Source organism: Panthera onca, chromosome B3 (assembly GCF_046562875.1).
Source record: "Panthera onca isolate mPanOnc1 chromosome B3, mPanOnc1 haplotype 2, whole genome shotgun sequence".
NCBI lineage: Eukaryota > Metazoa > Chordata > Mammalia > Carnivora > Felidae > Panthera > Panthera onca.
In genome coordinates this window covers 60,795,689-60,811,924 of record NC_138344.1, presented here as the reverse complement: position 1 = coordinate 60,811,924, position 16,236 = coordinate 60,795,689, and the positions used below count along the sequence as shown (strand labels likewise).

The following is a 16,236-nucleotide window of genomic DNA, read 5'->3' as shown; positions in this document are numbered from 1 at the left end:
GATTTGTTAAAACACATTGCTGGCCCCTGCCCTCAGTGTCCGAGTCAGCTGGTCTCACAGCAGCCCTGGAAACTTGCATTTCTAACAAGTTCCCAGGTGATGCTAACACTGTTGGTTCAAGGACTGCTTTGGAGACACTAAAATGGTCTATGCGAAAAGTAAAGAGGCTTCAAAAGGGTTTAAATAATTACCCTGACAGATGTATATTAACTCATTAAGGTAAGTTAAGCATGTACAGGTACTTCCTCAGCTTTTTGATGTTGTAACAAACATAAAGGTCATTCACTCCTTTCATAAACTCTCTTGATCCTTTACGAGATAAAATATTGGAAAATGGTACAAACAGATACTTTATTGAGAATGTATTGTGTTCCAGGAAATGCTAAGCACATATCATATGTTAATTTCACTAATCCTCATAACTATCCTTTGAGGTACATCCTTCTGATAAAGCCCCATTTTATAAATGAGGAAGTTGAGGCCTAGGGGATAAATAATTTGTCCCAATTCATACATGTAGTAAGATGTGTACGGAAGCATCAGGACGTAACTACATGCTGTGATGTACTTACTAAGGCATCACATGTCAAAAGAATGGATTTTGGCCAGAGGTTGTCTGAACAACACTGGTTATATTTCTAAAAACAGGTAGGGGTGCTCTGGTGGCTCAGTCGGGTAAGCATCTGATTCTTGATTTCAGCTCAGGTCATGATCTCATGGTTTGTGAGACTGAGTTCCACGGAGGGCTTCTTGCTGACAGCATGGAGCCTGCTTAGGATTCTCTCTCCCCCTCTCTCTGCCCCTCCCCCACTGGTACTCTCTCCCTCTCTTTCAAAATAAATAAATAAAGTTAAAAAAAAAATGTAAAAACAACAAAAACAGGGGTCAAAAGCCACATCAGGAACATTTCTCCTGATTGGAGAAATCTTCCTAAGGTTGATGTCCTTAGTCTTCCAGGAAAAGATAATGACTCTGTCTTCTTTTATTTTGTGTCGACACAGGAAGTAGGAGAATGTGTGCCTTTTTTTTTTTGAGAGAGAGAGAGAGGGAGAGGATGTGCGTGTATGTGCAGGAGAGGGACAAAGAGAATCTTAAGCAGGCTCTATGCCCAGCGTGGAGCCCAACGTGGGGCTTGACTCACAACTGTGAGATCATGACCTGAGCCAAAACCAAGAGTCCAGTACTTATTGGACTGAGCCACCCAGCCTCCCTAACAGTGCATTCTCTCAATGACATAAGAGAAATCAGAAATAACACTAGCTCTAATGGAATGCTGGAGATTTATGTCAGAAGAGAACACAGAAAACAAAAGAATTAAGTTCACAGTGCTTGCTTTGTAAAAGATATTGTGCTCAATACTACTGTATTGAGCAACTGGTAATGCTAAAGTTGATTTTTAGGACACCCACTGCTATTTCAGATGTCAATAAAATGAAGTAGAAAAGTTTTTAACTCACTTAAAACATACATAAAAATCTATAACCAAAAGGCCAACATAATGTTCACCTTCCCTTCCCACTCTGCTTCCCAAATCCCTACTGTTTTTCTTTGTGTCTTTGAGAAACCTATCTTTACACCCAGGTCTGCAACATCTATCAATTTCACCTCTGTAAGGTACCTTGCAACAGCCGTATCCCAGGTCTCCAGTAACCCCTGTGATGGCCTCACCGGTCTCCCTATATGTGTCCTTCCATGTTTGCTATAGACAGATAGCAAACCTTAGACAGATCTGTGATACTGTCACACTGGGGCTTAAACCTTCATGAAGCTGCACCACTAACAAATGAAGTCAAACTTGTAAGCATGACATTCAAGAGTCTACTTTCCATTTTTATTGCAATGTTTACTTGCCAACAGATGTTTCTTATCAAATGCCTACTCTATTGGTCATAAAGTGGAATCAGACAAATTCATTGTAAATAAATAAACAAATAAATAAATAAAAATTTTAATTGAGATTTTATTTGACCCTTTTCACGTTTTCATTTGAAGGTGCTGGAGAAAAATGCATTTATCATACATGCAAAGTATTGTAACAGCTTTCCTTTATATAGTAAAAGCAACACACACACACACACACACACACACACACACACACTGCTAATACTCAAACTCACAAGGGAAAACAGTGCATCATCCAGATGTGATAATGGCACAGAATCTTGAAGAGGCTTCATTTGGTTTTGGAAGTCAGTGGGGGCTCAGGTGACCAGAAGACCTGACCCATGTTGGGCCTCCACATTCTATGACATGTCATCTTATAATACAATAATGGATACAAAACAAAGAGAATGAGAAGTCTCCAGAGCAGGCTCAAAATTTGAGTAGACAGTCCCTTCTGAGACCCAATACAGCAAATCAGAGAGTGGGACACACTACATAAACGGTGTATTCTGTGGATAACACATACATAAACAGATGTCAATCAGCCCTAGAAAATTCCTGACAGACTAATCCTGAGCCACAAGTTTGGAGCTTATTCCTCCTGGGAAGTGAGGAAGTGCTGAGCCCTCTTGCTCATAATAACCCTAATGAAGATCTGTCCAACAGTGCAAACCCAGCCCAAGCTCATGCGATATATAATTCCATTCCTGGCCCTATGCTGGCCACTGCAGGGAATACAGAAATGGAAAAGGTAGTGGTCATTTTCCTTTTTTGGGGGGTCATAGAGCAAAGAACAGTGTTTCTTAAAGCATAATCCTGATTAGCTATATCAGAACGACTTAAACTTATTAAAAATACACATTCCTGAGTGCTGATCTGATTTAGATACAATAAATTCTGCAAGAGTGACCCAAAATCTGCATTTTTGAATTCAATTTTTTAATTATACGACACATTTATGTAGTTTCAATGCTAAAACTGTGGGAAGTCTAGCTTCCATTCTTGTCCACTCTCTCCTGTCTGCTACAGGCAACCATTTTAGTCCTTTTTATCTTTCTATTGTTTCTTTGGAAAATATAAGAATGACTGCATATACACACATACACACACACACACACACACACACATTTGCATTTTTCTTTACAGGTTCTGAATATATATTAAAGTTTGGGTACCAGTGTCTAGAATCAGACATGATTTACTGGATATAGGACCTTGGAAAAATTACTTAAATTCTCAGGTTATTCCTCTGCAAAATGCAGTTATTGTTTCATAAAAGCTTAATACAGACTAGTACTCAATAAACGGAAGCTATTACTATTAATATCATCATTCATTCATCAAACACTGGTTTAATGAACACCTATTATGAAGAGCTATTCTAGGAACTATAAAGCAATATACAAAACAGAGTTCCTGCTCTGAAGGAACTTCTATTCTAATATGGAGTGAAAGAGACAATAGTATAATATAAAACAGCACTAAGTAGCAATCCATAATAAAAAGAAGGATAAGCCTGAGTAAGAGAATAGCACATTGTCTTTTATATAGCATAGTTGGGGAAAGAAAGTCTTGCTGATTTATGTGGCATTTCAGCAGAGACCTGAAGGAAAGGAGGAAGGGGGAAGGAGCAATGTAATATTTAGAGCAAGAGAGTTCCAGACAGAGGAAAGAGCAAGTGCAAAAGCCCTGAGGTAGGTACATGCTTTGGGTATTATGGAATAAAGAAGACTGTGTGACTAATAGGACAAAGGAGACGGGGTAAGAGCACAGGAGATGGGGTGGATGAGGTGAAGTAACCAGAGGTCTGATGATGTCAGATGTATGAAGCACAGAAAGGGCTTTGGAACTTATTCTAGTTGTGATAGGAAGCTACTGAAGGGTTCTGAGCACTGGAGAGATGTGATCAGATTAAATTTTCAAGGGATCACCCTACCTCCGTGTGGATAAAAGACTGAGAGCAGCACAATAACAAACATGGTGATCAGTCAGACAACTACTGCAGTAATCCAAATGAGAGAGGTGGTGCTCTCATCAAAGTAGAAACAGTACAGATGGAGAGAAGTGACTGGACTCTAGACTTATTCTGAAAGTAGGGCACACAAGATTTGCAGATGGACTGGATGCAGCATGTAAGAGAAGTGAAGAATGATTCCAAGGCTTTTGGCCTTAGTAAAATAGGTACATAGAAATGTCATTTGCTGAGATGTGGGATGCAGGGGGACAAAGCATGTTTTGGGAGAGTGGAATCAAGAACCGTTGTGGCCATGCTACTAGACGTCCAAATGAAGGTATTTAAAAATCAGACGGATTCTACAACTCTGGAGTTTAGGGAGAAGTCATCATCATCAGCATCCTCATTTCCATTTCCCTCATTTCCATTTCCCAAGAGATGGACTATGGTGTCTCTAAGACATCTTCCAGCTCGAATACTGTCTGGCCCTGCATGATCTGGTTTCTCGAGGTCCTGGATGAATTTTAGGTAAAAAGGGTAACGACTAGAAATAGTAGTATTTACTGCTGCTCAGGTCGGAAAATAGTTTTGAGTCAAGAGTTGGTAAATAGCCTCTTGTAGCCTAATATCTACTGCAGTGTCCTAGGAGGTAACGAGCCCGTCCCCTGCTGGGATCAAGGCAAAGAGCTACCTACCATTTCAAGTTTTAATTTATTTACTCATTTTAAGTAATCTCTGCACCCAATGTAGGGCTTGAACTCACGACCCTGAGATCAAGAGTTGCACGCTCTTCTGAGCCACACAGGTGCCCCAGCCCTATCATTTCAAAACTATCTTTCTGGAAAGCTCAAGTACAGAGAACCTTTACGGTGACAAAGTGGAGTTGGTGAGAGGCTGAGATACATGTACTACTAGTTCCAGAGAGTATCAGTCAAGGATTCTGACAAGTATGGTAAGCAGCTGCATTCATCCTTTTTAGAAGCATATGTCCTAGGCTGAGCTGGGTTCCTCTCTCCCATGTTTCTATATTAAGCAGCATATGCCTCCAGTATCATTTATCTTACATCATAATCCGTTCATATGTCTTTGTTTCTCACTCTGTGTCCTAGGAACACAGGCACTGTTTCCTAATCATCCTTTAAGCCCTGTCTTTAGCAGAGAAACTGGTCCATATACATACATCTAATACATATTTGATGAAAAATTAGGGGAATGTGTCCCTTTGTACAGTGTCAAGTCTTTCATTTTTTACATTTCTTTTCTCCTCTATTTATTTATTTTTTTTTAGTGTTTATTTATTTTGAGAGAGAGAGCATGTGTGCACACATGTGTGCAAGATAGGGAGGGGCAGAGAGAGAGAGAGAGAGAGAGAGAGAGAGAGAGAGAGAATCCCAAGCAGGCTCCGCACTATCAGACCCTATGCGGGGCTCAGTCCTATAAACTGCCAGATCATGACCTGAGACAAAATCAAGAGTCCAATGCTTAACCAACTGAGCCACCCAAGAGCCCCTCCTCTGCTTATTTTTAATTTTTACTGAGCATTTAATCACAGAAAATGGAGGGTTTCTTGAGATATCCAGAGGAAGCAAGAGTCTCTCCTTAACCCAAGGGACTAAGACAGCTGTGAAGGTGTGATTTTAAAGCCCAAGGCTGCTAAAGGCAAGACAGTGCAAATTAACATGAAGACCTGTAGTGAAAGCACCTTACTGAAGAGGCTGTAAGGAACTCTGCAAGACTGACTGGGTGGTACTGTCTGTAAATGATCCAGAAGACACCAGCCACCACCAAGATTCCACCAGGCCCATCTTAGGCACCTAGCCCAGTATAAGATCTGATTAAGACTTCTGGGCCACTTTTTTATGGCCTTTGATTTTTAGCACTTGGACATTAACAAGAAAGACTTAAATTACTTGTTTGGTCTTCGGTGACTGTTATCAGACACAAGCACTCAAAGATAAGAGCATAACGTTCATAACTGAGAGTCAAGGTTTAGACTCCTGAAATCATTTTCATTCTAGAGCATACAGGAGATGCCAGACCCTGTTTTCTGTAATGACCAATCCCAAGAGGATTACACAACTTTTTAATGGGTTAGATTCCATGACAGCCTGGAATGATGCTCTTCTACCCACAGTTAGGTAACTTGGGACATTTTGAATACAAGGCAATCAACCACTTGGCTAAACTGAGTTTAGAACAACAACGTGAGCTACCTAGAAAACTGACAAGTGAACGATGAGTGATTACTAAGAAAAAAGGCATACGGTATTAATGTATTTAATGCCCCCCCCAAAATAGTGTTGTCTTTCACCTAGAAAACAACAATCATCTGGACAAGTTCAAGCCCCCGGTAGGTTGAAAACTCCCCAGTGCTTGCTTGCCCCTCCAAACTGAAGACTTCTTGGGAATCGAAATGACCCAAAGCTGAGCACAGTTAATAAGAAAAGTTCAACCTTCAACTCTGTACCGAAAGCAAGGATAAACGTACCTAAAGTCTGGGTCCCTGAGGACTTGCCAAACAGTCCCATTTGACCTCGCTGTCTACAATACTATGCCCTCCCTCATCCCATGCCTCTCGGACAGCGTCCGATCGGAGTCCATACAGCCAGACTCCTGTCCACATCCCCAGCCTTGTGAAAGGCAGGAACCGCTTCTGCGCTAAACCCGCCTCGGGCCCTCGGCTCACCCCAGGCAGCCAGACAGTCGATCTGCAGAGGCAGCTTTTCCAGGATCGGCACTGGCTCGAAGGCGTCATGCATGGCGGCGAGAAGAGTCGCCGCAGCAGTCTCACCCGAAGTGTGCGCGGACGGGCCAGGTTTGGGCCTGGGCCGGGAACCAGCCCAAAGGAAGGGCCAAGCGGGACGCTGACCGAGACCCCAGCTACAGGCCGTTTGGCAACACAGCCAACACCGGACTTCCTGCCGGGCTAAGCCCGCCCCTTCCGCAGCAGAAGCCCACCCCTTCCGCGCAAACTCCTAACGCTCTTTCGAGGAACGCGCCGGCGCTAGGCTTCCCACCTTCACCCTAGACCCAGAACTTGTGTGTCATGGAGCCTGATTAGCGACGGGGCTTACCTAAAAGGCGGGGAGGGGCGGGGAGGGGCGGGGAGGGGCGGGGAGGGGCGGGGAGGGGCGGGGAGGGGCGGGGAGGGGCATCTTGGAACGGTCTCAGACAGTGTAGCATGGTGGTGAGTTCGGGCTTTGGCGTCACTTAGTCGGGATGGAGACCATTTAGGAAATTAGCCTTTGTTTCTTTATCTGCTAAAGGATGGTAGTGTTCCACACTAACTTGGTGTTGTGGACATTAGCAACTCCTGACACACTCTAAACACCCAATAAATGGTGGTTTTTGCATTACCATTATAATCCCAACTTCAACTATTTTACCCTTTTTTTTAAAGGTTGTTCTAGGCCAGTGGTTCTCAAAATGTGATCCCTAGACTAGTAGTATCAACATCACCTGGAAACTTAGTGGAAATGCAGCCTCAGGCCTCATTCCTGCCCTACTGGATCAGAAAATCTGGATGGGGAGGGGGGTGTTCAGGGGGTCCAGCAGTCTGTGCTTTAGTAAGTCCCCAGAGTGAGTCCATGGACTTTAATGTTTGAAAACTACTGCAAGACTGAGGTGTATCTGGCAACCCCCTCCTCCCCCCCACACACAAAGAATATAGCAGGTAGGTCATTAAAGCATTTGAGTTTAAAACAGAAGTCTACGATAAGTAAAAAAAAAAACTGGCCTTGGTCACTTTATTTTTATACAATGTCAGTTTCTTCACTTGTAAATTAGGATTACTGTCCCATCTTTACCAAATGCTGTTTCTGATAATCCAGTGAAATACTTTCAAAGTGTCAGTATTAACACAAAAACTGCTAAATGAATCGAGCATTATGGGTGATTTTCACCATAGAAAATGAACACCTTGAAAATATAGAACTGCCAGCTGCTGTCCTCAAAGAAGGCCTGATACCTAGCAGTTTCAGGCCCAAGGACTAAGACCAATATAAACTCTCAGGTAACATGTCAATGTAACAACTATAAATTACTTCTGAACCAGTTCTAAGAAATGATACGCTGTATGTAATCACAGTGCCATAACCCATAAGAGAATGCAGAAAGAATTATCAGGTACAGTCTACAAAATTTGTTACTTTACACTACTGCTTAACACCTTAAGATTTTTTCCCTAGTCTTAAGTCAACATCTAACCACCCTCAAAAAATATTTGACCAACTATCTTGGTGCATTATAACTATTATTCACTTGTTAAGTGTCTCTATGGAAGAACAGCACACAACAGTACCACTAGCCCTTTGCTAATGGATTAACCTGAGAATATAGTCAGTTCTTCATATGTTCCTTAGAGATACCGCCTAGGTGACTTTTTTTTTAAATCACCACAGCAAAGAGCTATACAGAGATGTCAAATAAATGTAAACACTTCCACTATAGTATGAGTTAGTAAGATTGTGGTCATGTGGTCAATGGTTTCAACAGATAATAAGACAATGTAGAGTAAAAACCATGGAAGGAAAATTCCCACAAGAAATTGGGAGAAAGGATGGTCTTTAGAGAAAGTCTGAAAAAAATGAGGAAAATATATTAATTTTGTTAAAATTTTTTATATTAAAAAGTGGCATGAACTTTCTACGTAAAACAAAAATCTTGGGAAGGCAAAATTGGACAAAACCATTAAAACAAATATAGTGCTTCAAATGAATCCCATCACCTTGTGATGTCTCTTATAAACAGTCTCTAAACCAACACCAGGTATAAGAACAGTCGATCCTAAAGAATGAGCAGCAGTCCAGGGCCTCCACGCTACTTCATGCAGGAAAAACTGTTTCAATTAAGCCAGAAGGACCTGTTTCCTTTGTATTAGCTCCTGCTTCCTAAGCATTACAGTTCCTTTAGCAGGGCACTCATTCACAAGCACTTAGACGGAGTGCCTCTCTGCATCTAGTGCAACACCCAGTGAATGGCATGAAGGCAAACAAAGCACTGCCTAGGACTCCGCAATGCCACCGCCCTTGGAGGCTTACAAAACAGTAGTTAAAAGTTCTGGAGTGTGCACCACATTGCCAGCAATGGGATGTGTCACAATAGCAGATGTCAAGAGTTAAGCTAATATTTCTCTCTAAAGTACATCTGAGATAGAAAAATCTTTAATATACACCATTTGTAAACAAAATTGCACTTGATTTTTTTTTAAATGATCTGAATCATACTGTAACAGTTTGCTTCTCTCTTACATACTCTTTTGTTTTTGTTTTAAATCATCCATAGAACCATGGCTCCTTAGCTCGGGACTCTTTTTTTCTCCAAATTACCTCTGTAAGATGTAACCTTGGCTTCTCAGGAAATGGAAAGGTAATTGATAATTTCCCCCATCACCTATGTAACTCTCTAAATAAATAAAAATTATAGGCAGTTGCTCCTGGAGATTACATATTATGGCGTTGATGTCATAGTTCTTTAGAAGATGTTAAACTTTTTAGTTTGACAGATTAAACAATTTAAACGTTATAGAAGGTTCAGGAACAACACACATAAGTTGCATAAACATCCATGTCAGGGTGTGGGAGGGAAAGGGGCATCAATGTTGTAAATAAAAACTTGTAGATTTTTCTTGTCCTATGAACTTGTTTTCAGTAAGATGTTCTCCTTGTTCTGACACCTCTCACCAGCTCCAATGCACAAAGGTCAAGGAATAGATCAGGTTTCACTGCCTCCTTTAATTCCATGGAGGAGTGTAGAAGATTGACACAGAAGCTGATCTCTTCCGAGTCACTACCCATCTTCAACTGCACATCTTCCCATTCTTTACTCCATTTTGGACCTTTCAAAATGTGTGATCATTCGTTCCTAGGGGGAAAAAAAGTCTTTTCTAAGCATATTAATTTTAAATGGTCTACATTCCAAGTATCCTCTATAAAGAGGATGCACACACACATTTCCCACAAGTACTTTTGCTTATGTCCACTAAATATTTAGAAATCGTTCCTATCTATGAAGATTTTGAAACACACAGATGCCTAGGCCCCACTGGAAATCAACTGAATCAAAATTTCTAGGTTTCTGGACACCAAACCACAGATCAAAAGGAACTGTATCTTTCTGAGTCAAATACGATGATTAAACAAATATTTACTTAAGATTAAGCTTAAATGGGGGCGCTTGGGTGGCTCAGTTGGTTGAGCGTCCAGCCCTTGATTTCAGCTCAGGTCATGATCTCATGGTTCTTGAGTTTGAGCCCCGCATTGAGCTCTGTGCTGGCAGTGCAGAGCCTGCTTGAGGTTCTCTCTCTCCCTCCCTCTCTCTGCCCCTCCTCCACTTGCTCTCTCTTTCTCTCTCTCAAAATAAATAAATAAACTTCAAATAACTTAAAAAAAAAAAAAAAGATTAAGTTTTAATGAAAATGTGGACCTCCTCTGATTCAAGAATTTAACTTGAAGAAAATGTCAAGGATGTGGGCAAAGATTTAGCCAGAAACATTTCTACTGCAAAACTCAAAATTATAACAAAACAGAATTAAATGTTCAAAAACACAGGACTGTTTAAACAAAATATGGTATATCCTTAAAATGAAAGATTACACATTCATTAAAATTACACTTGACGAAAAAGTTCTAGAGATCTGTTGTACAACAATGTGCATATAGTTAACACTATGCACCTGACAATAATTAGGATGGCAGATTTTATATATTTTCATAATTTTTCTAAAAATCATGTTAAAAATTAGGTCTGATTAGAAAACAGTATTTATATATGCCATTTCAAAGAAGAAAATTAACGTGTTACCATTAAATTTCCTCTCTTATGTAATTTTTCACCTTAGAGTTAACATTTTTCATTTTGTGTTGTTTCACTTGCTAAAAGCACCTATCACCAATTTATCCTGAACTGTAACAGAAGTGTAAATACTTTTTCAATATGATCAATTACATCAGCCAATCTATCCTTTTTATTTTATTCTTAGAACTACTCCTCCTGAAGCTCTCTGGTCTGCTCCATTCTGGACTGGATGCCCTCTAAGACTGTCACCCAGCTATTGCTCTTGGAGTTTCTTACATCATCATCCTGGGAGTTTATCCTTGCCCCTCTGTTGGACCCTTTATTTCCTGAATCCAAAGTCTTTCTCTTTTTAGTTCTCTCAATTTATAAACAACATTTTCTATTACTTTCCTGAGAAAGCACATATAGAATGTTAATTATTTTATTTTTTGCATGACTGAAAACATCTTTATTTTACCCTCATACTGACAGTTTAGTTGAAAATACAATTCTAGGTTGAAAATGATTTTCCTCAGGGGCCTAGGTGGCTCAGTTGGTTGAGCGTTCCATTTTGGCTCAGGTCATGATCTCGCGGTTTGTGGGATCAAGCCCCACGTGCTGGCAGCTCAGAGCCTGGAACCTGCTTCAGATTCTGTGTCTCCCCCTCTCTCTGCCCCTCCCCTCCTTGTGCTCTCTGTCTCTGTCAAAAATAAATAAACATTAAAAAAAAGAAAATAATTTTCCTCAGAATTCAAAGACATTGTTCTATTAACTTCTAGCTTCCAAAACTGAGGCCACAAAGTCTGATGCTGTTTTGATTCCTGGTCCTTTAAAACTTGTTTCTCTTGTAATTCATTTAAGTTCTTAGTTCTTGAATAGGTTTTTCACACAGGGAAATATGAACAGATAGGTGAAGTCGATATAACCAAAAGTACTGTAATAAACCTGTAGTGAACTGCCCAACTGGGTTTCACATACTCAGCCTTCTTTGACTGAAACAGAGCGATGGCTAGAGAGCTAAAGTCAAAAGGAAGCCCTGAGGGCAAACTATTAGCAGAAGCCCACAACAGGGAGATCTAGGAACTGCAGAATATACCACAGAAAGCAAAGTGTTACAAAGATAGGTTTAATTCTAAATGGTAGAGTTCTCAATTATTTCAATGCATAGAACTGCTAAGGAATTTGACATTGTATGCCGCATCACACAGCAAGTCAGTGGGAAATGAACAATTTTTCTTAGCAGCCAATCCAACAAAGTAAGTTGGATTCAGGCAGATGCTTTCAAAGGACATTCAAAAATCAAGGGATACTAGAATAACCTAATATTCAGAACAAAAGACCTGTCCTCAAATCTGATCATAAAACTTTGGAAAAGAAATAGGGGACAGGTACAGAAAGGAAACCTTCTTGAATAATATCTGGGTTCTAATATTGGTATTTCTATTCTCATCCTTTTTCAACTATACCAACTACAGCCCTTCAGGCCGTTACCGAGTCAAATAAATAAAATTCCCCTGAACAAAGGACCTATGATTCCCTATTAAATCATGAGACCCACAGTTTATGCACATGATTTGATTACTAACCTCATCTGAATCCAGAAGGGCTGGAAGTGCTCTGCAGAGAGGAAAACACCAAAATGAACAACGTAAAGTCATAAATGGTTCATAAAGGAAATTATGAATACAATTTAAAGCCCTTTCAATAATTAAGATCTGCATCTTATTAATGGGCACTTCAGGGGGAAAAAAGCAAATATGAAACAGAAGAGTTACTGGAATTGTACAGAGAAAAACCATGTCATGCACTGTAACAGGGCCGATATTTAATTAAAAATATAGTCATGGAACTAAAAAATCTCAAAAGGATTATCCCAATGATTTTGGGAAGGTGTACAGCTAAATCTTTCTAAGCAGAAGTGTCATCTGAACATATAATCCTGATTGTTTGTATATCATTCCTTATTTTTAACATCTTTTTAACATTTTTAATATTCTTTAATTTTCTATTAGCATTCGCATTAGCATGTTCTTCAGCTCATTTACTTAAAATAATAAAAGTTATACTAACTGAAATAGGATTCTTATGATAACAATTCAAAAACTTACACATCTGTCACAGAAGAAGGAACATTCTCTTCTACCCATTTCAAATCATCTTCCTGCTGGAAACATACAAATACCAGTGGTTACTAAAATGCACCAGATAATACATGTCAAGTAAGGATCTAAAGAGGTCTCAACATTTTTAAACTTAGTCTTTTGAGAATTCTGAAGTAGTATATTCACATAACAACTGGGACTGCTAATAATTTAAAAAATTATATAGTCAATACTTTAAAAAAATCCATGTAAGTGTAATATAAGTATGTAAGTGAAATATAAAATTGTCTTTAAATGCTTTCTTCTCAATGTTCTAATACCTAAGAGTTTGCTTCCTGTAAGTTTTGCTCCTTAAAAGTGAGATAAATTCTAAAGCCCTTAATGTAGACTGCATGCATAGTTCTAAAAAACAAACAAGAAACTGCTGAATGAAAAAAAATCTTGATCTTTACTACAAATAGCATCTTAGGTTAACAGGGCTATAACTTCCATTGATGAAAACAATTAAACAGAACCATCAGACTAGTCTGAGGTGCCTTTTCAGGACACGGTAACAAACCAACTAGGTTAAAGATAACTTGATCTTAGAATGAGAATCACTTACTGTTTCTGTTTTTAAAAATGTAAATGTAATATATATTAAAAGATGTATAAAGCAAGCTTAATTACCGCATAGATCTAAAAAATCATTAAGGCCTGTATACAATTACTTACTGCTTTGTTTACTTTACTATTTCCATTTGGTTCTTGTTTAGTACTTCTCATTTTCATTCCTTCTGCAGAGGGAAAACAAAGTAGATGGGTTAAGTGTATCAGAGACCAGCAATAATTTCAAACATGGATTCAGAACTTTAGGTTTATGGATCCTGATTTATACAACAGTTATTTCTCTACTTTTATGCTAGAAGTTCAAAGCCAAATTTCCAGCTCATCCAGTAAGCAAAGTGTACATTTACTGTGCAATTATTCACTGAATTTACCATGGCTTCACCTTAATATTTATACCCTTACTTTTGATTCCCCCTAACTTCACCACATACCAAATTGAGAAACAATATAAACTGTATCAAAGTATCTTGATTTTGATACTCACAAACTGTTATATTTGCTTTACTCTATTTCTAAAAACCAGAAAATAATATTTAAAGCGCAAATCAATTTTATCACTACCAAAGCTTTCTTTTAGCATAGGTTCTTTTTGTTCATCTTCTTCCTCTTCCTCAGACAATGGTGAAAAGGCAAACCTGACAACGGAAAGAAACAAATTAGAAAACTACAAGAAATGCTACACTCTCTAGATTTTACAGACCTTATTACTGAAGCTGCAATGAGTCATTCATAAAATTATTTTAGTGAAAACAAAATAATTCTTCCCCTTCAGAAAGCTCTTATTTGCCTTTATTAGCAAGAGAAGCAGAACAGTATCACATTTACAAGTGCAGGCTCAGCCACATACTACCTGGGACTTGAGACAAGTTACTTATTCTCTGTGCCTCAGTTTTCTCATCTGAAATTGGGGATAAGACATTACTCATAGAGGTGTTTTATAAAAAGTAAACAAGTCATTTCAAAAAGTGCTTAGAACAATACCTCATATGGTAAAGCATTTACAAGCATATATTACCAAGAAGAGGAAAGTAAATTCTCATGTAATTTAAAATCTCAGCCTTTCAATTTGTAGTTAAGAGACAAAATCCTGACCTTGTATGTACCAGGTAATTTAAAATCTCAGGTTCCAAGTGGGGAGTTGAGAAGATGAAGGCTTCATCTGGTACATCTAAGATATCTTTCCTTTACAACTTCCAAGAGATTCAGCAGAGCAGCTGCCAGACAGATATCTCTTAGAAAGCTTCCACTTTGAACTCACTCTGTACTGTTGTCTCTTATTTTAATTCTACTTTGTTTTTAAATCACCCTTTCATGAATTAAAAAACAAAAACTCCACAGAACTCTTTAAAAGCTAGGAGTAACAGGGAACACCCATAACCTATTAAAGGATAATTAGCAAAAATTAACACTAGATATCAAAGTTAAAAATACTTGAAAAGCACTTTTTAAAATTCAGAATAAAATGAGGAGGCCCACTCTCAATGCCTCAGTTCAATATTATACAGGACAGCCTAACCAACAAAGGAAACAGTAATGAGGCAGCAGTGTTAGTTGGAAAAGAAAGAGTAACATTGTCATTACTTTCAATAACAATCAATCTAATGGGGAAATCTAGAAATTATCAGAACTAACAAGACAACATATGAAGGTTGATGGATATGATATATAAAAATCAATAGCATTACAAGGCTCTTGGCTGGCCCAGTCCATAGATAATGCAACTCTTGATCTCAGGGTTGTGAGTTCAAGCCATGTTAGGCACGGAGCCTACTTAAAATTTGTTTCAGGTCATGATTTCACGGTTCTTAGGACTGAGCCCTACATAGGGTTCTGCGCTGACAGCATGGAGCCTGCTTGGGATTCTTCCATCCACCCCTCTTTCCTTCCCTCCTTCCTTTTCCTTCCTTTCCTTCCTTCCTCTCTTCCCTTTCTTTCTGTCCTTTCTCTCTCTCTCTCTCTCTCTCAAAATAAACATTTCACTCCTATATGGAATTTGAGAAACTCAACAGATGAACATAGGGGAAGGGAAGGAAAAATAACATAAAACAAAGAGGAAGGCAAACCATAAGAGACTCTTAAATACAGAGAACAAACTGAGAGTTGCTGGAGGGGGGTGGGTTAAATGGGTGACAGGCATTAAGGAGGGCACTTTGCCGGATGAGCACTGGGTGTCAATATGTAAGAGACGAATGAATCACTGGGTTCTACTCCTGAAGCCAAGACTACACTGTATGTTAACTAACTTGAACGAACGAATGAATATATAAATAAATATTAAAAAATTTAAAACAATCAATAGCATTCCTACATTTTTGCCAAAGCCACATGTATTATTTTAAAAGGGTGCATCCATAAGAGCCATAAAAATTTTTAAATATTTTAACAAAAGTTATAAAACAGGGGGGCCTAGGTGGCTTAGTCAGTTGAGCAACCAAGTCTTGATTTTGGATCTCATTATGATCCTAGAATTGTAAGACTGAGCTCTAGACTAGGCTCCACGCTGAGGGTGAGGCTCTCGGGGCGCCTGGGTGACTCAGTCAGTTAAGCATCTGACTCTTGATTTCATCTCAGGTCATGATCTCATGGTTCCTGGGATACAGTCCCACATCACAATCACCACGGAGCCTGCTTGGGATTCTCTCTCTCCCCCCTTCTCTCTACCCTTCCCTTCCCGCCCCCCCTCAAAATCAATAAACTTAAAAAAAAAAGTCTCCTCTCTCCTTCTGCCCCCTTCCCTGCTCATTCTCTCTTAAAAAAAAAAAAAAAAGTTATAAAACATAAAGCACTGAAAAGATTAAAAACAATAGGACATACCATATGCAAGGATGGAAAAAATATATGTAACTTCCCTAATTAACCTATCAATTCAATTAAATTCTAATCAAAATCCGATAAAGGTTTTCCTACAATTAA

The 16,236-nt window shown here is 39.0% G+C and overlaps 2 protein-coding genes across 3 annotated transcripts in view; both read right to left on the bottom strand.

Moving 5' to 3' along the window:
• Positions 1-6,769, bottom strand: part of VPS39 (VPS39 subunit of HOPS complex) — a 46,695-nt gene extending 39,926 nt beyond the window's left edge. Inside the window, exon 1 of the mRNA XM_060618849.3 lies at positions 6,525-6,769. Within this exon, the coding sequence (XP_060474832.1) occupies positions 6,525-6,597 (73 nt within the window). The 5' untranslated portion in view covers positions 6,598-6,769. The remainder of the gene's footprint in view (positions 1-6,524) is intronic.
• Positions 6,770-8,437: 1,668 nt separating this feature from the next.
• TMEM87A (transmembrane protein 87A) overlaps positions 8,438-16,236 on the bottom strand; it is a 40,169-nt gene continuing 32,370 nt past the window's right edge. For both annotated transcript variants that reach the window (XM_081795883.1, XM_081795884.1), the window contains exons 16-20: positions 13,885-13,958; positions 13,429-13,490; positions 12,721-12,776; positions 12,199-12,229; positions 8,438-9,700 (exon numbers count right to left, since the gene is read on the bottom strand). In XM_081795883.1, coding sequence (XP_081652009.1) covers positions 9,659-9,700; positions 12,199-12,229; positions 12,721-12,776; positions 13,429-13,490; positions 13,885-13,958 — 265 coding nt within the window. In that variant the 3' untranslated portion in view covers positions 8,438-9,658. The remainder of the gene's footprint in view (positions 9,701-12,198; positions 12,230-12,720; positions 12,777-13,428; positions 13,491-13,884; positions 13,959-16,236) is intronic.